The 21,087-nt window shown below is 38.1% G+C and overlaps 1 protein-coding gene across 1 annotated transcript in view; it reads right to left on the bottom strand.

Annotated features, from left to right (window-relative positions):
- Positions 1–293: 293 nt before the first annotated feature.
- The window catches only part of LOC139934795 (uncharacterized), a 44,352-nt gene continuing 23,558 nt past the window's right edge, over positions 294–21,087 (bottom strand). The window contains exons 14-27 of the mRNA XM_071929199.1: positions 20,842–20,991; positions 20,597–20,663; positions 19,800–19,908; positions 19,279–19,328; positions 18,713–18,839; positions 18,241–18,347; positions 16,301–16,406; positions 14,266–14,419; positions 11,572–11,705; positions 9,307–9,392; positions 6,607–6,733; positions 5,242–5,352; positions 2,459–2,519; positions 294–1,844 (exon numbers count right to left, since the gene is read on the bottom strand). Of these exons, the coding sequence (XP_071785300.1) occupies positions 1,750–1,844; positions 2,459–2,519; positions 5,242–5,352; positions 6,607–6,733; positions 9,307–9,392; positions 11,572–11,705; positions 14,266–14,419; positions 16,301–16,406; positions 18,241–18,347; positions 18,713–18,839; positions 19,279–19,328; positions 19,800–19,908; positions 20,597–20,663; positions 20,842–20,991 (1,484 nt within the window). The 3' untranslated portion in view covers positions 294–1,749. The remainder of the gene's footprint in view (positions 1,845–2,458; positions 2,520–5,241; positions 5,353–6,606; positions 6,734–9,306; positions 9,393–11,571; positions 11,706–14,265; positions 14,420–16,300; positions 16,407–18,240; positions 18,348–18,712; positions 18,840–19,278; positions 19,329–19,799; positions 19,909–20,596; positions 20,664–20,841; positions 20,992–21,087) is intronic.

A 21,087-nucleotide genomic window follows, 5' to 3' on the forward strand; every position in this document is an offset into this window, starting at 1 on the left:
GAGTAGGCAATACCTCAAAAACAGACACATAAAATAATTGTTGCTTAATATGCAATAACCTAACAGATTGCTTAGTTTGATAAAGTTGATACTGGCCAACATTATTTACTACAATACTTGAGGTATACATCAAGACACATAAATCTGCCCGGAATATTTGTCAAACTTCAACATAATTGTTGATACCTCTCATGGTACCGCAACCAAACGGAACACACACACACAGTGATATTGCTAAAAATTAATTTAACAACCTAAAATATTAATTAGTTTGATGAAGTTGATACTGGCCAACATTATTTACTACAATACTTAAGGTATACATCAAGGCACATAAATCTGCCCGGAATATTTGTCAAACTTCAACATAATTGTTGATACCTCTCATGGAGTACCGCAACCAAACGAAACACACACACACACAATGTTATTGCTAAAAATTAATTTAACAACCTAAAATATTAATTAGTTTGATGAAGTTAATACTGGCCAACATTATTTACTACAATACTTTAGGTATACATTAAGGCACATAGCTCTGCCCGGAATATTTGTCAAACTTCAACAATGTTGATACCGCTCATGGAGTATCGTTGAATACCGCAACCAAACGGAACACACACACTATTATTGCTAAACATTTAATAACCTGAAAGATTTATTAGTTTGATGAAGTTGATACTGGCCAACATTATTCACTACAATACTTTATGCATATATCAAGGCACCATTTTCAAAATGATTTTTTAAAAATGTCAAGATCTTACGTAATATTTCTTACTTCTATGTTTGCATTAATATAACTTGTTATAAGTTCAAAGTCAACTTATATCGAACACATTTACATTACCATTTAGAAGTTTTAGCTTAAAACAGGCATTCGAATTTTTACAATTACTACAATAATGTATTCATATACAGGATACAGAGAGCTGCCATCAACCACATGCATGAAAAGACAAACCTGTAAAAACTTGGACCTAACCCGTTGATGAAATTATGAACAGCTACAAAATCATGAACAAAGTTCAGCTCACATAAAAACACTGTCCTAGATCCTCCCGTATCGTTTTTAAACATTTTTTTTTAAGATACAGTTTTCTCGAATAATATATGACCTTATTTCAGAGGGAAATATTTCACAGACTAGAATTGATGTTGTATGGAAATCATAATCAATAAAAGTTCAGATTCAAACAACTTATCGATCCTGTTAATAACTTTTAACATTAGTGTTTAAACAGAGCACCACTATACCGTTACAAAGCTTGTCTGCAATCACGCAGGTATACGGGACAGGGAAAACAAGATATTGAACAGGTAACACAAATCATATTTCGTTCCCGAAATGTTATTTTGTTCACTCAAAACATTATTTGCTCCCTCGAAATACGTTTTCAAGGGAATGAAATAATTTATTTCGGGGGAACGAAACAAGTTTAATATTTTGTGTAACCTTTTCAATAATGTTTTTGTTGTTAGGAGCTCCGTCCAGCAGGTAGACACACTCCCTACCCCATAGTTATTGTTATTAATTTTGGTTTTTACCCATACACCGATAATATCACAGGCAAATTACTCGAGTGGGATTCGAACCCATGACCCTTGCAATATTCTAGAGCAGTGTCTTACCAACTAGACTACCGAGATTGCCCGGTAGCTAGAGGCAGTTCGAATCCTATGTTTTGGCTGCGATATCTATTATATATCTAGTTATTGTTGTTGTGAAATAGCTTTCTAACGTGCACTTTAGTTGAGCGTAGGTTGGGATTGGAGGGTTGCCCATTGTTCGGAAGATCCACCCCCAGCTGAATCGAAGGCTCCGGATTTATCTCGACATCCACCTGATGTACGGGCAAAGCAATAAAGTCTTCAAATAGTATTATAACGAGACCTTAAAATATTAAAGCCATCAGAACCTTTCTTCAAGCAGTTTAAAGACGCTGGACACTTTTAGTAATTGTCAAAGACCAGTCTTTCCCACTTGATGTAAAATAACAAACCTGTGAAAATTTTTGCTTAATATTGGTCGTTCAAGTTGCGAGATTAAAATGAAAGAAAAAACAACCTTGTCACACGAAGTTGTGTGCTTTCAGATGCTTAATTTCGAGACCTCAAAATCTAATTCTGATGTCTCGAAATAAAATTCGCGGAAAATTACTCCTTTCTCGAAAACTACGTTACTTCAGAGGGAGCCGTTTCTCACAATGTTTTATACTATCAACCTCACCCCATTACTCGTTACCAAGTGAGGTTTTATGCTGATGATTATTTTGAGTAATTACCAATAGTGTCCACTGCCTTTAATCCTAAATAGTAATTTAGTGATCTTACATTACACACAAAAACCCAGTGTTAGTTATTTTATTTTAACCACAGTGGTGTAACTCAAACAAACAAAAACCACATTAACAAACAAACAAACAAACCAGTTCCTGAAAGAAAAAAAAACTCATACCTGAACTGGTTTTTAGCTCCATTGTTTTCGCCGATTTGGATTTCGGAAGTCTTCGATGATCCTAAAAACATAATAAGATAACAGGACATCTCGTGGTTATTTTACTCAAACAAACAAGGGAAGTCGGAGAGAAAATAAAATCGCGGTATAGCATGTGTTTTTCCTTGTGCACTTTGTTTAAAGATACGGGACACTTGGTAAGTGTCAAACACCAGTCTTGTGTATCTCAACATATGCATAAAATAATAAACCTGTGAAAGATTGGTCGTCGAAGTTGCAAAACACAAATGGAAGTAAAAACACCCTTGTCACTAGAAGTTGTGTGCTTTCAGATGCAAAATTGCTTCTTCCTCGAAATGTACGTAACTTCAGAGGTAGCCGTTTCTCACAATGTATTTTACTATCAACAGCTCCCCATTACTCAATACCAAGTAAGGTTTTATACTAATAATTATTTTGAGTAATTACCAATAGTGTCCACTGCCTTTAAAGTTACGTCCGTATGTTGGATTTCTACCAACCTACGGGAGTGTGCAAGCGGGTCCAACCGTCGATTTCACAAAACTCTTCCTAGCTTATGATGAATACTAATATGACTTAGAGCGAGTTAAGTTCCGTATCCATAGACGTTAGGATGCATCGAACCCATCAAGTTAGGACGAGTCACCAACAGTGTCCATTGTCTTTAACACCAAGTGAGAATACTGGTCTTTGACAATATTACCAAAAAGGTGTCCTGTTCTTTATGGGCCTAAACTCAGTCCAGCTTACGCCTCTTCTAAATATAATTATTAGATGTTAAAGGCAGTGGACACTATTGGTAAATGTGAAAGACTAGCCTTCACAGTTGGTGTATCTCAACATATGCATAAAATAACAAACCTGTGAAAGTTTGAGCTCAATCGGTCATCGAAGTTGCGAGATAGTAATGAAAGAAAAATAATCCTTGTCACACGAAGTTGTGTGCGTTTAGATGGTTGATTTCGAGACCTCAAGTTCTAAACCTGAGGTCTCGAAATCAAATGTGGAAAATTACTTCTGTCTCGAAAACTATGGCACTTCAGAGGGAGCCTTTTCTCACAATGTTTTATACCATCAACCTCTCCCCATTACTCATCACCAAGAAAGGTTTTATGCCAAAAATTGTTTTGAGTAACTACCAATAGTGTCCACTGCCTTTAAAATGGAATGAACAGAGATCAACTTGGACATAACTATTTTTCATCTCTGGATGTCAAATTGGAATACAGTGCGAAATGACTACTGTTGACACAACTCGTGTTTATTATTCGAGTATTAATGAAGTCAGGGATCGGATCCACGCTGACCGAAGATAAATTTTAGAAAATCAATACAAGGCACTTTCCCTTTATAATTGATTGAGTTGCTTCATAAAAAAAGGCCCCAGTGGAATAGCGGGTATTAACAGGGCTAAATTTCACAAGTCAGAGTCATCTTTAAAGGCACTGGACACTACTAAGGGAATCACTGTGTGGTGAAGAGGTTTTCAACTAGTGGTTTAAACCCACGCCGAGGCCGGGACTTGATAATTTTACCAAGAACCAGGCCTCGGCGGGTTTAAACCACTTGTTGAAAACCGATTCAACACACTTTGATTCCCATTCATAAATACCTTTACGGTCAAAGAACATCAACACCTTTGGTCACAAGGTAAAATAAATGTAAAAATTATAATTATTCAATGATTTCTTCCAACACAACACCCCTCCAGCTATGAAATGGTTAGGCCCTCGGGTAAACAACTCCTTATAAGGAGATGCTGTGCGCGTCGCGCGTATCGCGTGATAATGCACAACTGTTTCAGCCGTTGCTCTCGACCAATGGGAATGAAGAAACTGGCTTATACGCACAGGTGCAAGCTCGCGTGTCACGCTCATGTTATAACACTTTTTACTGGTGTTATATCATCCGTTCAAACAACACCTCGTGATGCCCTCTCGACCAATCAGAATAGATAAACTGTCTTAGGTATTTATGAATAGTTATTTGCATAACAACTTACTTGTTAACGAGCAACGGAGAGTTGTTGATTGTATAAAACATTGTAAGGAACGGCTCCCTCGAAAGTAGCAAAGCTTTTGAGAAGGAGGTAATTTCTCTCTCAAACTCAAATAATAAAATACTTCAGCTGAAGCCTTTAATAAGCACCTAAAAGCAGACCCAATTTCGTGCACAAAAAGCACAAGGGTGTACTTCGTTCATTATTCTCTTGCGACTTCGGTGACCAGTTGAGCCCATATTTTCACAGGTTTGTTATTACGTTGGAGACACCAAGTGAGAATACTTGTCTTTGGCAATTATCAATAGTGTCCAGTGTCTTTAAGATGAGTTGTTAGCATTACAATAGTGATTTGTAATCGGAGACATCACAATGTATGCTTAGCAATTAAGATTGATACGCATCTTAAGATCAATATTAGCTCTTTGTGAAATCGGCTCCTGATGTTAATTTAACTCGCTGCACTCTTCAAACAATGAATAGTAAGGGCAAGGATAACAATCTACCTTTGGAGGATGTGATATTCTTGAGGAAAAAAATAAATTATTTCAAAAAATGTTCTCAGAAACGTACATCCGAAACTTGTATAATACGGGCCCCTGGGAGGGAAACTTTACAAAGGCCTATAAAACAGTTGAATATTTTTGATAGATGACTCATAAGATTCGTTTCGCGACTTTTTCACTCTAATTCCTCTCTAGACAGATGAGTAAATAGGTGGAGCAGAAAAAACATTCGTCTTTTTCGAATTGTTGAAACTTACAGTGGATGACAGGAAAACATCAATCTGAGTTCGAGATCGTCGGAGTTTTACGCGGAGAGTTGATGCTACGTCGTCATTGGTCAGACAGTGGAATATGCAAATGAACACACCCTGTGTGTAGTTATAGAATAGTAATAATAATATTATTAATAATAAGCAGTCGCCATTGGTCAGACAGTGGAATATGCAAATGAACACACCCTGTGTGTAGTTATAGAATAGTAATAATAATATTATTAATAATAAGCAGCCGTCATTGGTCAGACAGTGGAATATGCAATTGAACACACCCTGTGTGTAGTTATAGAATAGTAATAATAATATTATTAATATAAGCAGTCGTCATTGGTCAGACAGTGGAATTGGTCAGACAGTGGAATATGCAAATGAACACACTCTGCGAGCAGTCATTGAAAAATAATAATATTATTATCAGCATCATTATAAAATGATGCATGAGGAACTTGGTAACAGGAACTCAGGTAAAGCAGTATGACCGTGCAAATCTGGCTCTCTCATAAGTGTAACGCCACGACGTTTCGATCAGTATTCTCTGAGTGTCTCCAGAGGAAACTATCAAAAGGATGAATTGTCTACCAATAGCTTTGTTTCGCAACAACTAAAGCTCTTAGTACATAGGTGTATCACCATTCAGAGTTTAAAATCTAAGTGGTGAAAAGTATCGCATAGTTACCTATAAAACAAGATATTGAAACGTAACTTGGTTAAACAACTAATACAACCCCTAAAAACCCACTCAGTCCCCCAACCCCTACCCCCTCTCCCTCCCAAACATACATTTATAAAGCACCATGTAAGTAGCTGTATGATGGTGGTGGCTCTGAAAAGGGGTGGTTTTACTACTTGACGTTTCGATCAGTGTTATCTGATCGCCTTCAGAAAAGGTACATATATACTCAGCACATGGTGTCTTCAAAATAAACTATATGCTTTGGAAGTAGCTGCCGATTAAAAAATATATGATTCTGGGGGAACATAATTAGATTTATGGATAGCTTATCGACTCAACTTTCATATGACGCCAAAAAGTCCTAAAATAATTAATGATTGGGCAAGCACTGCCTACTTTTGTGAATGGTATAAACAATTATAATGCGCAGTACTTAGCCTTCCAAATTGTGGGGGGTAAGTCCTTTGGAGCTTCCAAAATTCACTCCAAGATGTCGGCTACTTTTTCTTTTTGCTCATCCAAGCAGGAACTATTTTCGGACTTTGTTGTGTCATAATGACAGTTGAGTCAAATAAGCATACATCTAACTCTTAACCCACATAATCGCATATTAAGGCAGCCATTTCAAAGGTGTGTAGTTTTTTTTTTTGAGATACACGGTATGAATCGTATACCTGTAACGAGTTGAGAATGACAAAGATGTAAAACAAAACCACACTGCCAGATCCAAAAGCGACGAGACCGAAAATCCAAGTTGTGCCGAGTAGTGGAAGCAGGATAATGGCGGCCCGGGTCGCTTTCCTACGTCATAAAGGGAATTAAATTAATGGGTGCGTTCGTTTAGCTTCCCTGGGTCGACCCCGGTGTATGGCTTTTTTCCCCCCAGGACGAACGTGTGTAATTATCTGCACACGTTCGTCCTGGAAAAAGAAAACGCCACACACCGGGGTCGACCCAGTGAAGCTAAACGAACGCACCCTATGCTTAGTGTTGTACTTAAGGTAGGTTTGCAGTCTTGTTCTGCTTTAAAAACTTAAAATAAGTCATTGATGAAAGTTAGAGTTCGCTGTGCCATTTGTTTTTCTACAAAAATAATTATCACAACAACCAAACAAACACCCTAAACAATAAACCAAAGCAACAACCGAAAAATAAGAGAAAACAAGTTTTATTTTTCAAGCCGGTCGGAAAAAATACAACAACGCCTTACAACGTAGTACAATGGCAGTGCGCGTATAAAAGGGGCGCACGTGTGTATTAATAGTCATACAGATAATTAATACTTGCCTTTTAATTATGCATGTATTACAAAAACTCTTGATATTAAATAATGGCGAAGTATATCCATATATTAGTATTCATTATCTCTGGTGGGGGATTAGCACTCTGACTGTTCAGCGAGACAGGTAAATCACCGATTACTATTCATGGGTTTTCTCGCTAGCAAATAAAGCATTTATTGTCCAGAGTGGGAAAACTGCATATAGCGGATGTCATTTAAGAATCAAAACAGTTGCATTAACCGGTCAGATAAATGGTTGTATATTGTAATTCAAATAGGTTTAGGGTTGGGGTAAGGTTATGGTTTAGGGTTGGGGTAGGGTTATGGTTCAGGGTTGGGGTAGGGTTCGGGTTTATGGTTGGGGTCGGGTTATGGTTTAGGGTTGGGTAGGTTTAGGGTTAAGGTAGGGTTATGGTTAAGGGTTGGGTAGGTTTAGGGTTAAGGTAGGGTTATGGTTTAGGGTTGGGTAGGTTTAGGGTTAAGGTAGGGTTATGGTTTAGGGTTGGGTAGGTTCAGGGTTAAGGTAGGGTTATGGTTTAGGGTTGGGGTAGGGTTATGGTTAAGGTAGGGTTATGGTTTAGGGTTGGGGTAGGGTTATGGTTAAGGTAGGGTTATGGTTTAGGGTTGGGTAGGTTTAGGGTTAAGGTAGGGTTATGGTTTAGGGTTGGGGTAGGGTTATGGTTTAGGGTTGGGTAGGTTTAGGGTTGGGGTAGGGTTATGGTTTAGGGTTGGGTAGGTTTAGGGTTAAGGTAGGGTTATGGTTTAGGGTTGGGTAGGTTTAGGGTTGGGGTAGGGTTATGGTTTAGGGTTGGGTAGGTTTAGGGTTAAGGTAGGGTTATGGTTTAGGGTTGGGGTAGGGTTATGGTTTAGGGTTGGGTAGGTTTAGGGTTAAGGCCCCCCTACATTTTGCGCACATGGACTCCGTGCTTGGTGATTGCAGCCTTTTAGAGGTTTTTGCATACCATAATTGAGTTTAAAATGTGGAAAACTACTTTCTTTATGTTTTTTTCAACTTTCTGATGCTTTAAGAATCCTGAGGAGATGTCGATAGTATTTATTTAATTTTGGAAGAAAATTTTTAAAACATTTTTAACCAATAAATACTGTATAGGGACAGCAATCTCCGAGACGGGCACTGATGGACTAACTAGCTGTTTTTCCCTAACCCCCAAGCTAAATTGGGCACCTAAGTATGCGATTCAACTTTGAGGTGTTGACAGTGCCCCATGGCCCCAGAGTACAGGATAAACTGAAATAGCAGGTCCCGTGGGTTTTTCCCCAGGGGTGGCAGATAAAAAACCAATGGGAGACTTATGTGGCAGCCATCGATTTCACAAAACTCTTCCTAACTTAAAGGAACACGTTGCCTTGGATCGGTCGAGTTGGTCTTTGACAAACGTTTGTAACCGTTTTTTATAAAATGCATATGGGTTGAAAGATGTTGTAAAAGTAGAATACAATGATCCACACAAACATGCCTCGAAATTGCGTGGTTTTCCTTTTACCTCGTCGACTAACACGTCGGCCATTTATGGGGGTCAAAATTTTGACTCCCATAAATGGCCGACGGTGATAGTTCGCACAGTAGAAGGAAAACCACGCAATTTCGAGGCAAACTTGTGTGGATCATTGTATGCTACTTTTAAAACATCTTTCCAACCATATGCATTATATAAAAAACGGTTACAGGGCTTTTGTATTGACCAACTCGTCCGATCCAAGGCAACGTGTTCCTTTAAGACTAATCTTAGGACTTAGGACGAGTCCCAACCCAGCACTGTAGCATGCAGACTTTAAGATTAATCCTGAGATAAGACGAGTCCTAACTCTTTGTGAAATCGACGGCGGCAGACTTACCAGGTATTTCCATTGTTTACGTAGTTCTGAGCATGCGTACACTAACGTGAACAACGGAATTTACCTGATAAGACTGCTGTCACCAAGCGTCCAAAAAGTCTCCAATCGGTGACAGCTGTCACTGTGGTGACTTGTTCCAGGGTTAAGAGGTGTATAACCAAACAGAGTCCTTCAGAATGGCTGTCGGAGCACACGGCGGAAAAACGACTTGAATTTGAACCCGAACTGGACTTACCTGAGCTGTACATACTTGGACTTCTTGGCTATGCTTTTCACCTTTAGAAACCTCAACATTATCATCACCAGGAAAAATACATTGACCTGCCACAAGAAAGGGGGAGCGAAAGAGTGAGAGAGATGAGAGAGATGTTGTAACATTTCCCGACAACCTCCTTACCCGTTTGCCCTTTCTAAAATAATGGATTGCTACCCTTGGACACGGCATTTGATAGAGCAACGTCGTTGATTGGCCCCTTCAAAAGTGTCATCGAAAATGCAGTTCGTTTTCAGGCACAAGACGGGCATCTCTATAGGTCTTGAGTGAACATTTGAGGTGCCTCACAATCGTTGATTCTATTTAACCCGTACTCGGGGAATAGGTCCGTCTTCTGGTCACCTTGTGGGTATAGACGTGCACTATTTACCTCATTGCCAGTCAATATGTGTATAGTAATGCCCCCTTTGCTTTCACAAAGATACTGACATTAAAAATGGACCGATGACTGTTCAAGTGCTAAGACTGAGTGATGTGTTAAAGTTTAATGATTCTGGGCATCAGACAGTTCTTAGAGTATTGGTTGAAATGGTGTATCAAAACATTTGTTACTTTTGAGAAGCAAAATTCTTTGAATAAAATAATGTAGGCCTATTATAATGTCAGATTTATTTTTATTGAAACAAATTGTATAATGTTGCTTCAGAAGAAATAACCTTTATGGGAAAGCAGGTGCACAATTTGCATGTGTACAATTTGCATGTGTGAGTGCATTGTCGTGGGATAATAATATACTCTTGTATTTTCGTTATGCGAAATGCGTTCAATATTATTTCTCGCTTTACTTGCATGGTTTAATCACACACAACTGAAGTTTGCATAAAAGATGATGAATCCACCTGTTGGCCGTCGTCTAATTACAACTTGCAAAACATGCTTTGCGTTTTTTGTTCCAAAGTTCAAGAGGAAAAACAAACTCCTGTGGTTTTCCCTTCGCGTAGCCATAAAAAAGAAGAAGAAAAAACCTTCAAATACGAGACCAACAAAACAAGAAACGAACCTATAAATTGACCTGAATTATGCAAAAGCTTTTATAAGTGACTGCACGAACATTCCCAGAGGATATTGTGTCTCGTTCTCAGAGAAGTCTTTCTCTCCCTTCGAATAACAAAGAAGAAGATTACAAAACATCCAGCCAGTTATTTCAACATCTCACATAAGATCAGCATCTGGTATTGTCTGACGACCTGAATACTTTTACATCGATGTTGAATGAGGGGTCACGTGGGACTGAATGTTTGCGCGGTTGTTTTTTGATCGAGAAACTGTCAAATCAGTTTGAGGAAGGCAACATCAGTTATAGGGTGCGTTCGTTTAGCTTCCCTGGGTCGACCTCGGTGTGTGGTGTTTTTTTCCCAGGACGATTGTGTGCACGTAATTACCCACATTTGTCCTGGAAAAAAAAAGCCGCCACACACCGGGGTCGACCCAATGAAGCTAAACGGACGCACCCGAAGACTGGGCCCCTGTCGATGATAAAGACAGGTCCCTGTCGCTAGATCCAGTGATTCCATTTGATACAATGGTATTGCATAACGTGCACAATAACATGAGCTATAGATGACCGAACAGTACACCCCTGTCACGTCCGCAATAGTATTTGACTGCGTATCTCTATGTGAAATGAGGGTAGGTCAAAGGTGAATCTACACGCCGGTCTCGAGGCACGTCTCTGGCGCTATTCACGAGCCTTGAAGTGTGACGTCAGATGTTCAGGCTACATCAGTTGTACCGTCTGCATTGTGTCACATGAGGTCCTGATCGGGGACCATTATGTACCCTCAGCATTTGGGTATAAGAGAACATCCCGATCGATTTAAAAAGGAACAAACCGTTTTGGGGTAGTTGTTTGGGACATTGGTGGATTGCCTCATTGAGAGAATTTTAAGTCAAAGGGGGAAAAAACACCCCTATTGGGACAGTTTGCAATGCGAAAACGTTGTTGACTCAATTTGGTCGGCGTAGTTGTACGAAAATAACGAACGAAACAACACCCTTGTCGCTTGTGTGACTTTAAAATGTCTCAGCCCCTTTTTCCAGTTCCACAATGTTTTTAATGATAACTATCTTTATACCTAAACCTAAACTACTTCAAAGAAGGTCAATTAATGCTTATACCTGGGATTTATGCCGCTGCCGGTGCTCTTAAAAAACAAATAAAACTTCATAAATATTTTTTTCAGATAATAATAACAACGCTTGTGTTTCATAACTTATGACAATTACCGTGATAACAATAGCGACAGGTGCTGCGAAGGTCCAGAGTGTGTTATCGGATGTAGCCAACCAACATGCCGCATCAGTGCCGTATCCATCGAGATTCACCCCGGCTGTTACCCCAACGATTATGGCTGGAACACCTTTACAAAAAATAACAGTCATACCAAGTTACTTGAAGCATGGAGGAACTATTTTCCTCCATAAGGAGCTCTATCGTTTGTTATACAATCGAATTGTCGAGACTAACGTGTTTTGTTTTGATTCACAAAACTATCCATCTCAATTGTGTGGTTTTCCTTGTACTTAGTGAATTAACAATACTTCCCAATTTGCCAATTCTGGTAAGTTTAAATAACACTTATTTGTTGCATGTTTAAAGAAACTGGACACTATTGGTAATTGCCAAAGACCAATCTTCTCACTAGGTGTAGCTCAACATTATACATGCAAAAAATACTGTGGAAATTTGAACTCTCATTAGTAAGTAAAACACCCTTGTAACACTAACATGTGTGCTTTCAGATGCTTGATTTCGATACCTCGAAATCTAGTTCTGAGGTCTCAAATTAAATCCGTAGAAAGTTACTTGTTCCTCGAAAACTACGTTACTTCAAAGGGAGCCGTTTTATATGATTTCAACAGCTCCATTTAATCGTTACCAAGTAAGGTTTTGTGCAAAAGTTGTTGAATAATTACCAATAGTGTCCACTGACTTTAATAAACCATCAATTTTAAATAATCGTCTTAGAACTAAATACTTTGTGCAATGTTGGTTTTAACTTGATACAACAAGGGTAAATAAATACAATGAAATTACTCACACAAAAGGTATGAAAAGACAACTGTATATTGAGATATTTATTCCATCCTTTCTTTCTACCATAATCCACCGGGACCCTCAAAGGTATAAACCGGAACCCCAGGGAACATAATTTCTTGTTGAAATCAACCTTCTACACCACCCGCCCAAATCCCTTCTCGATCCATCAACCCCATCACAAAGACTTGATTTCTGCTCATTCTTGATTCTCCCTCTGCTGGATTATTTCAGTGCATTTATAACAAAATAACGACCCAGAAATTTTGCTCAAAACATATTCAATGAATATTTAACCCAACTCTTTAATAAACCACAGGCTTTGCTTGGACGTTCGCACATTTTAAAAACATTTTGGTTACAATTTGGTGTTGTTATCAACTAGTTCTTTAGTGTTAGGGTTAGAATTCAACGCCAGTATTTTGTATATATATTTTAAGAGTTGAATGGTTCAGTTTTTAGAATTATTTATTTATTTGTACTGAATAAACTGAATGATACTCCACCGATTTAATGTAAACCCTAGGGATACGTTGTGGATTTGTCTACATTTGTAAATCGTTTGGAATAAGTTTTGCGTAACGACTATAAGTCTGACTCTCATTCCAAATTCATGAAACCTAATGCTGTTCAAATCTTCAAGATTTGGACAACCGTTAAAATCGACAACCATTTTTAGCCCGGTGCAGGCTTTTGAGCAAAGTTGTTTAAGTCTGAATACTTGTTATTAGTACTCATGATTTAAAAGGGCCTTTGATACAGGAGCTGGTTAGCAATAAACGTTAGACAACAACCGAAAACGGTTAACCACATACCAAATTTTATTTCAATTGGCAAAAAATAAATAATATTTAGGAATGATAATCTGGGACTGGGTATTGCATGGTGAGGTATAATATGAAAATATTGACTGCTTTGAGGGCCACAGCTAAAATTATAGGCACGTAGCGAAGCTGAGGGCATAGCTATGGTTTTGACATCACCGAGGGCCCATAATTTTAATTGTTCCCCGACTATTAAGCAGTCAGTATTTCTTTTATATACCGAATAAAGATTTTTCTAATCAACAACACTGACTACGGTAAAAGGTCGTCTGCGAAAAAAAGGTCGCGCCGTGACTAGTACGTGACACGGAACGCTAGTCGTACATTATACATTATTCATAATCATAGTTGTGTTATTTTCAGGGCGGGCATACTAAAGTGACTAGGCCCCTTGCTATGTTTTCTCCCTTGTGGTTTCTCTTAGCATAGAGTGAGGTAACACGTTGCAAAACCGACCAACGACGTTTCTAAAACAGCCCACCTCCTGATGTAACATCATCAACGATAGACATATAGGTTGTGACTTTCCTCAGTACGGCAACAGTTTTGTTTTTGTTTTATTATATATAGAAGAGTTTGCGGTAACACCATGTAACAACAATCTCTAAATGAGTTGGGGTGGTTCTGAAAAGAACCGTTGGATTCACTCGACGTTTCGATCAGTATGCTCTGATCGTCTTCTGGAGAATGCTGATCTTTGTTATCTATTATCTTTGTAAATAGAATTTTGTAAATACTGCATTAAATGTATGGTACAAGCCCGATTGGCTTATTTGTACAAATAAACCAATTTAAAAACACTATGCCCCGGATATAGTCAATAGACGTCATCTTGATAGAAAAAGTGGGCATAGCTATCTCCATGACTCCATTTTAAACCAATCAGATTACAGGACTCTTTACATGAGGTATATAAATAAGCCTATATTGGTGACTTGACGATGACTTGAGCAAGCTAGTCGAAACGTTGAGACCAATTAAGAACCGAAGTCGTTGATGTGCTTTTGAAGTATTTAATTCACCATTGATTACAAGGATGAGATAATGAACTACACTTACCCCAACCAACGAGGAAGTAAAACTTCAGATGACCTTTGACATCAGTAAACACGCTGGTGACCCGGATGTAAATGTAAAAACCTTCACACAACATCCACATAAAGGTCGACAAGAAAAAGTAATGCAAAATAACAGCAACAGCGGTGCACCACACCTGTAGGGATAAATTGATTAGGTGATTTGATTATAATTTTTCTTTATGATTATGAATTGATTTGATTGTTTAAAATAACAGTATAGGGTACATCATTCTTGGTTTAAGTTGAAGGCTAAGCATTACATTATTTTCGAAGAGGCTGCACCAAAAGGCTGACAACCTTTGGGGAAACACCTCCGATGACTATCAATCTGTGCTTGATTTTAAGAAGTTTTAAAGGCACTGGACACTATTGGTAGTTACCAATTTATGTTAGCATAAGAATTTTAGTTGGTAACAAACAATAAAGAGCTGTTGATAGAATAAAACATTGTGAGAAACGGCTCCCTCTGAAGTAACGTAGTTTTCGAGAAAGAAGTAATTTTCCCCTAATATATTTGAAATCAATTTCGAGACCTCAGAATTAGATTTTGAGGTCCCGAAATCAAGCATCTGAAAGCACATAACTTCGTGTGCCAAGGTTTGTGTTTCTTCCATTATTATCTCGCAACTACGACTACCAATTGAGTTCAAATTTGCACATATTTTTTTATTTTGTGCATATGGTGAGATACACCAAGTGAGAAGTCTGGCCTTTGACAATTACATATAGTGTCCAGTGGCTTTGACTTTACAATATTTCGTTGTTAAAACAAAACAAAAACAAAAACAGAGTTGTGCAAAAACGACCTAAGACGTTATCCTGGTATAACAAAAGAAACCCGGGTAATTTTGTTTACACAGCCCAACGGGAACTTCCCTAAAACATTTAGCAATAGACCTTTATCACGATGTGGTCATCTTGATTTTACTCCATTTCAACTCATTGTAACCAAACGGAGGCTGGACAAAATAATAGTCTGGTGCCATGTTAGCATTCATTACTGTTATTGGATACAAGGAACGTGACCAAGATGGCGACAGCGTGATAAAGGTCTGTACTGTTTAGTCGGTACACAATTCTGGTGATGAGTACATGTAGGAAGGGGTGGGACTTGAAGAGAATGGCGGCAAATAAGTTGACACTGGACATCATTGTAACTTCTCTTGATGCAAATACTTGTTTTCAACTGGGGGTGGATTTCACAAAATGGTTAAAGACACTGGACACTATTGGTAATTAACAAAGACTAGCCTTCACAGTTGGTGTATCTCAACATATGCATAAAATAACAAACCTGAGAAAATTTGAGCTCAATCGGTCATCGAACTGGCGAGATAATAATAATAATAATAATAAAAAAAAAAAAATACCCTTGTCACACGAAGTTGTGTGTATGTAGATGGTGATTTCGAGACCTCAAGTTCTAAATCTGAGGTCTCGAAATCAAATTCGTGGAAAATTACTTCTTTCTCGAAAACTATGGCACTTTAGAGGGAGCCGTTTCTCACAATGTTTTATACAATCAACCTCTCCCCATTACTCGTCGCCAAGAAAGGTTTAATGCTAATAATTATTTAAAGTAATTACCAATAGTGTCCACTGCCTTTAAAACTAGTCTTATCTGGAGTTAAAGAGTCCTATGACTAGACCTAAGTTGGGACTACCTCTGTGAAACCGACCATTGATCTCCCAAAGCACTTATGAAACGCCAGTGCAACAGTCGATTCATTAAACTCTTCTCGAAGTCAAAAAAAAAAAAAAAAAAAAGTTAGAGAATAATCCTTTAAAGCTTTTACTCATTACTGTATAACTTGAGTTAATACCTTATAAATATTGATAGTATGCATGTGGGTTCATCAGAAGTATTGTACATTATTAAGAATACTTCTGGCTTGTGTAATTTCTGTGATTTATTGAACCTAAAGGTCCCAAGAGAGATAGACACACTATGACAGACAGACAAACAAGTCATCCTTTGTACTGTGTTACCATGACTACTTTACGTCACTTATCACCTCGTTTTCAGTGTCGTCTGCTCCAATCAGGAACATGAAATCAGCCAACCCGAGAGCAGTGATTAGATTCAAGTGGATCACGGCAGACTGGAAGTGTTTCAGACTCCTGTTGTTTGAGAAAATTAAGTCTTTAATTATATTTCTTTAAAGGTAGGATATACCACTAGTAATTGTCAAAGACTAATACCCACACTTTCCCAACATTATGCATACAAAACGGTGAAAATTTGGGATCGATTCGTTATCATCAAAGTTGCATAACAAAACTGAGGGTTCGTTCGATTAGCTTCCCTACGGGTCGACCCCGGTCTGCCCCGGTACACTCGAATATAGCTTTGACGTCATTCCAAGGGCTCACCCGGGTCAGCCCCTAGTGCCCTGCTTGTGGAGTGGGGCACTTTGGGGTGACCCGAGATGCCTGACGTCACCGCGAGAAGGCGAGTGTGATCGTTCGATTAGCTCTTGTCATGGGCTCACCCGAGGGAATTTTGTTGACCCGGGGAAGCTAAACGAACGCACACGCAGAGGGAAAATATAGTTCATGGAAACGGCTTATGCACACAAAAGCAGAGCATACCAGAACCACGTTACCAGTCAAAATGTCATGCCACACATGCACGTACCAACTGCGACTAGCATCCTGCCTATTCGTGCTAAGCAGAGTGGTGTTAGTCAATATTTTCTGTTGAGAAGCTACAACATGAACATTTGGTTTCGGTAAGCTTGATTGAAAGCTATACCAAAAGCCAAATTTTATAATGGAAGTTCAGGAAGAACATCGCACAAACAAGTTTATCAATTCCACAAGAATTCAATGATCAATATAATTTCCATATATACATTTCTAAAGGTTTTGCACCAAAGTTTGTAATACGGAAATATTTCCGTTGTTGTTAATTATGTGCGATGTCTCTTCATAGCCACCATCCTGTTTTGAACCATCTACGTTAGAGCATCATAGTGGGCTTAAAGGCAGTGGACACTATTGGTTATTGTCAAAGAATATCCCTCACAGCTTATGTATCTCAACATATGCATAAAATAACAAACCTGTGAAAATTTGAGCTCAATTGGTCATCGAACTTGCGAAATAATAATGAAAGAAAAAACACCCTTGTCACACGAAGTTGTGTGCGTTTAGATGGTTGATTTCGAGACCTAAAGTTCTAAATCTGAGGTCTCGAAATTTACTTCTTTCTCGAAAACTATGGCACTTCAGAGGGAGCCGTTTTATTTATCATCAATGTTTTATACCATCAACCTCTCCCCATTACTCGTCACCAAGAAAGGTTTTATGGTAATGATTATTTTGAGCAGTTTCCTATAGTGTCCACTGCCTTTAAGCAGTTTAAAGATTATGATAGTAGAAAGCTTCCCTTGAAATTTTACTTACTGAAGTGCTGTAGTTTTTGAGAAATGAGTAAAACAAATAATTGTCGTCCCAGTTTACCATGTAAAAATGTATTAACCAGTTATGCTATGGTTTTGGTATAATATCATATCTGGTTACTGGGATTTTAATTGCTAAAGTAGTTGTCATCTTTCTGAGTTGACAATTATTTAGAAACTTGTTTTACTCATTTCTCAAAAACTACACAACCTCAGTTAGTAATATTTGAAGGGAAGCTTTCCACTATCATTCTCTTCAAACTCTCTAAGTTTAATGTAAATCTGTGGTCATTTTGAAAAAAGACCTGAATCCTGGCACTGGACACTATTGGTAAACTGTCAAAATCAGTCTTCTCACTTGGTGTATCTTAACATATGCATACAGTAACAATCACTCATTTCTCAAAAACTACACAACTTCAGTTAGTAATATTTGAAGGGAAGCTTTCCACTATCATTCTCTTCAAACTCTTCAAGTTTAATGTAAATCTGTGGCCATTTTGAAAAAGTACCCGAATCATTTAATTTAAAATATCTAGCACAATACTAACTTGAGTGATACACTGATAGATATAAAAGCAAGTAACAGCGAGAAGAGCGAAAGACCCAAACCAATGTAGGAGATGATACCAAGTGCTATCTTATCAACGGCTCCAATCTAAAATAAATACAAATAAAAAACAACCCAACAAATAAACAAACCAAACAAACTAGAATAATAATTTATCGGCAATAATTTTTTTAAAGCAAAATTTAATGCAACAGTTATAATTACTGTTTATCACAGTATTACATTTTGTAGTTGTAGCTGATTCTAACATTATCTATCGGATTTTTGAACTCGCAAGATTAAAACCAGGACCAAGTTTTGTTTTGTACTCATTTCTTAAATATCAGAGAAATTGTTGACGAAAACTTTAAAAGTAAATTGGCTTTCATCCTGTTCTCCTACGCCTCCGAACTGCCCTCTGATTGCCATTACAACGGAAATAAAAGTAAAAAATAAATGAATTAAATTCTCACCACGACACTGTTCGGCATGAGAAGAACAGCAAAGTTAGTCAAATGATCGCACAAACACGTCACGTGGGTATGGTTCTCGGTTTCTACTGCGCATCCCTCCGCAGACCACGCGCCCTCTACGGTGCCTCTAAAATTGGTTAAATGAGAAGTGTAACCAATAAACATTAAAAGCCTGTGAATATTTCATTACAAAATGTGTGATTGCGTCTTTGAGATGTCGCGAATGTGTTTACGCATGCCCGGAAGAATAATCTAGCCAATCTCTGCAAAATAGTGGCTTGACCAAGACAAAACTGTAACATATTTGTTTTTCGAATTGTGTTTTTCATGAAACATCCTACAACAAATCAACAAAGTAGAAAAAAAAGTGGGGGAAATGCGCACAATTCGCATAATATTATTATAAAATAGTCTGCCTCCCTTTTTCACAAACATACGCACGCAAATGGCCTGGTAGTAGTGGAAATGATTTTATTGTCATATCGTACTTAGTTGCATAAAAGTGTTTCTTACAATCCTCCCAAACAACGTACCAAAAGGTAGAAAGAGGAGGTATTTATACTTACGTGGAACCGAAGTCCCAGAACCGACAGCTGGAGTTGCCAAGTACGTGTTTCTGCAATAGAAGCAATAATTCATATTTTAAAGACAATGGACACTATTGGTAAATATCAAAATCCAGTCTTCCCACTTTGTGTATCTCAACATATGCATACAATAACAAACCTGTGAAAATTTGAACTTGATTGGTCGTCGGAGTTGCGAGATAACTATGAAAGAAAAAAAAATAACCTTGTCGCACAAAGTTGTGTGCTTTCAGATGGTTGATTTCGAGACCTCAAATTCTAAACTTGAGGTCTCGAAATCAAATTCGGGGAAAATTACTTCTTTATCAAACTGCGTCACTTCGGAGGGAGCCGTTTCTCACAGTGTTTTATACCATCAACCTCTCCCCATTACTCGTTACCAAGTGAGGTTTCATGCCGATATTATTTTGAGTAATTACCAATAGTGTCCACTGCCTTTAATTCGACGTTTAAAATACACATTTAAATACTGTATGGAATCTTGAGCAAGTTTTCTCTACCTGAAGTTTCTCTGCTGTCATGCGTACACTGTTAGTGAAGTTTGCTGTGACGTTTGCACTTACGTAAACCGAAGTACCAACTACACGGCTGTTAACTGTTTCAGTTGGCCTGTAATTTTGACGAGAAGTTGCCAGTAAACATTAAGATATGTAAAAATTAAAACAACAGTTCATAGATGTCTCCAGCAGCTCTGTCAAATAATTGTTTTATTGAGAAACAAGACCATAGAATATTCATTTTGGTTTCACCGCTATACACTGATAGATGTGTAAGTTTAAATGTCACACAGGGCCGTCCTGTCACTAGACTGTTTTCTAATCCCTTCAAGTTTACCAGTTCCTCGTCGCAAAACAGAGTCCCAAAGTCGTTTTAATTTCAGCGGATTGTCCCAATGTGGAACCAGCTCCACTGTCAGTCAGATCTAATGTGTCCTGGGCCCAACTTCGTATGGCCACTAAGCACAAAAATTTGCTTAGTATGAAATTTCATTCTTGATAAAAACTGGATTACCAACAAAATTGCCATTTGTTTCATGTTGCTTGTTACTGGTATTCAGCTGTTCTTTGCTTATCCTAAAAATCATGTGGAAAATTGGTTGGTAATCCTGTTTTTATCAAGGGAGAACACTGCTGGTTAGTCACTGCTCTGGAATCGACCTTTGCAATTAACCCCGATGCAAGTTTAAATTTACAAAAACATTGAGCTATTAAGTGACGCGCAAATGCGCATTGTTTCTACCCTTTAAAACAATCTCTGTTTCTCCGAGCTAGTTTAAGCAACACAACCCAAGACGTACCAGTCGAGATTCCCTCCAAGAGCCTCTCCAAGTTCCAAGAAGAGAATATTTACCACAATGATGTAGCCTGTAATAAAGGGTTAAAAAAAAAACTATGTAATATCAATGTCACACAATACCCAATACAAAAGAGAGATTTAAATTATAATTAATCTTCAAAAACTTCGTGTTACTTTAGAACATAGCCGCCGAAAATGTCTTCAATTCATAATTAACTGTTGTTGACCGTGAAACTCTGAACTAACCTGATGCGTTTTCCTTGGGCAGGAAGTCAGATACGTGTTGAGAAAGAGAAGGTATTGTCCACTTTGTGTCTGCTTTGAAAACCGAATCTTTAAGATCTGGGAATGTGCTGCCATCAAACACGGCAGCATCCTCTATGACAACGGACATACCTGAATGGAACATTAGATTAGATTAGATTAGATTAGATTAGATTAGATAAGATTTAGATGGGATGGATTGAATGGATTGGATGGATTGGATGGATT

The sequence above is a fragment of the Asterias amurensis genome, chromosome 3, assembly GCF_032118995.1.
Source record: "Asterias amurensis chromosome 3, ASM3211899v1".
Lineage (NCBI taxonomy): Eukaryota > Metazoa > Echinodermata > Asteroidea > Forcipulatida > Asteriidae > Asterias > Asterias amurensis.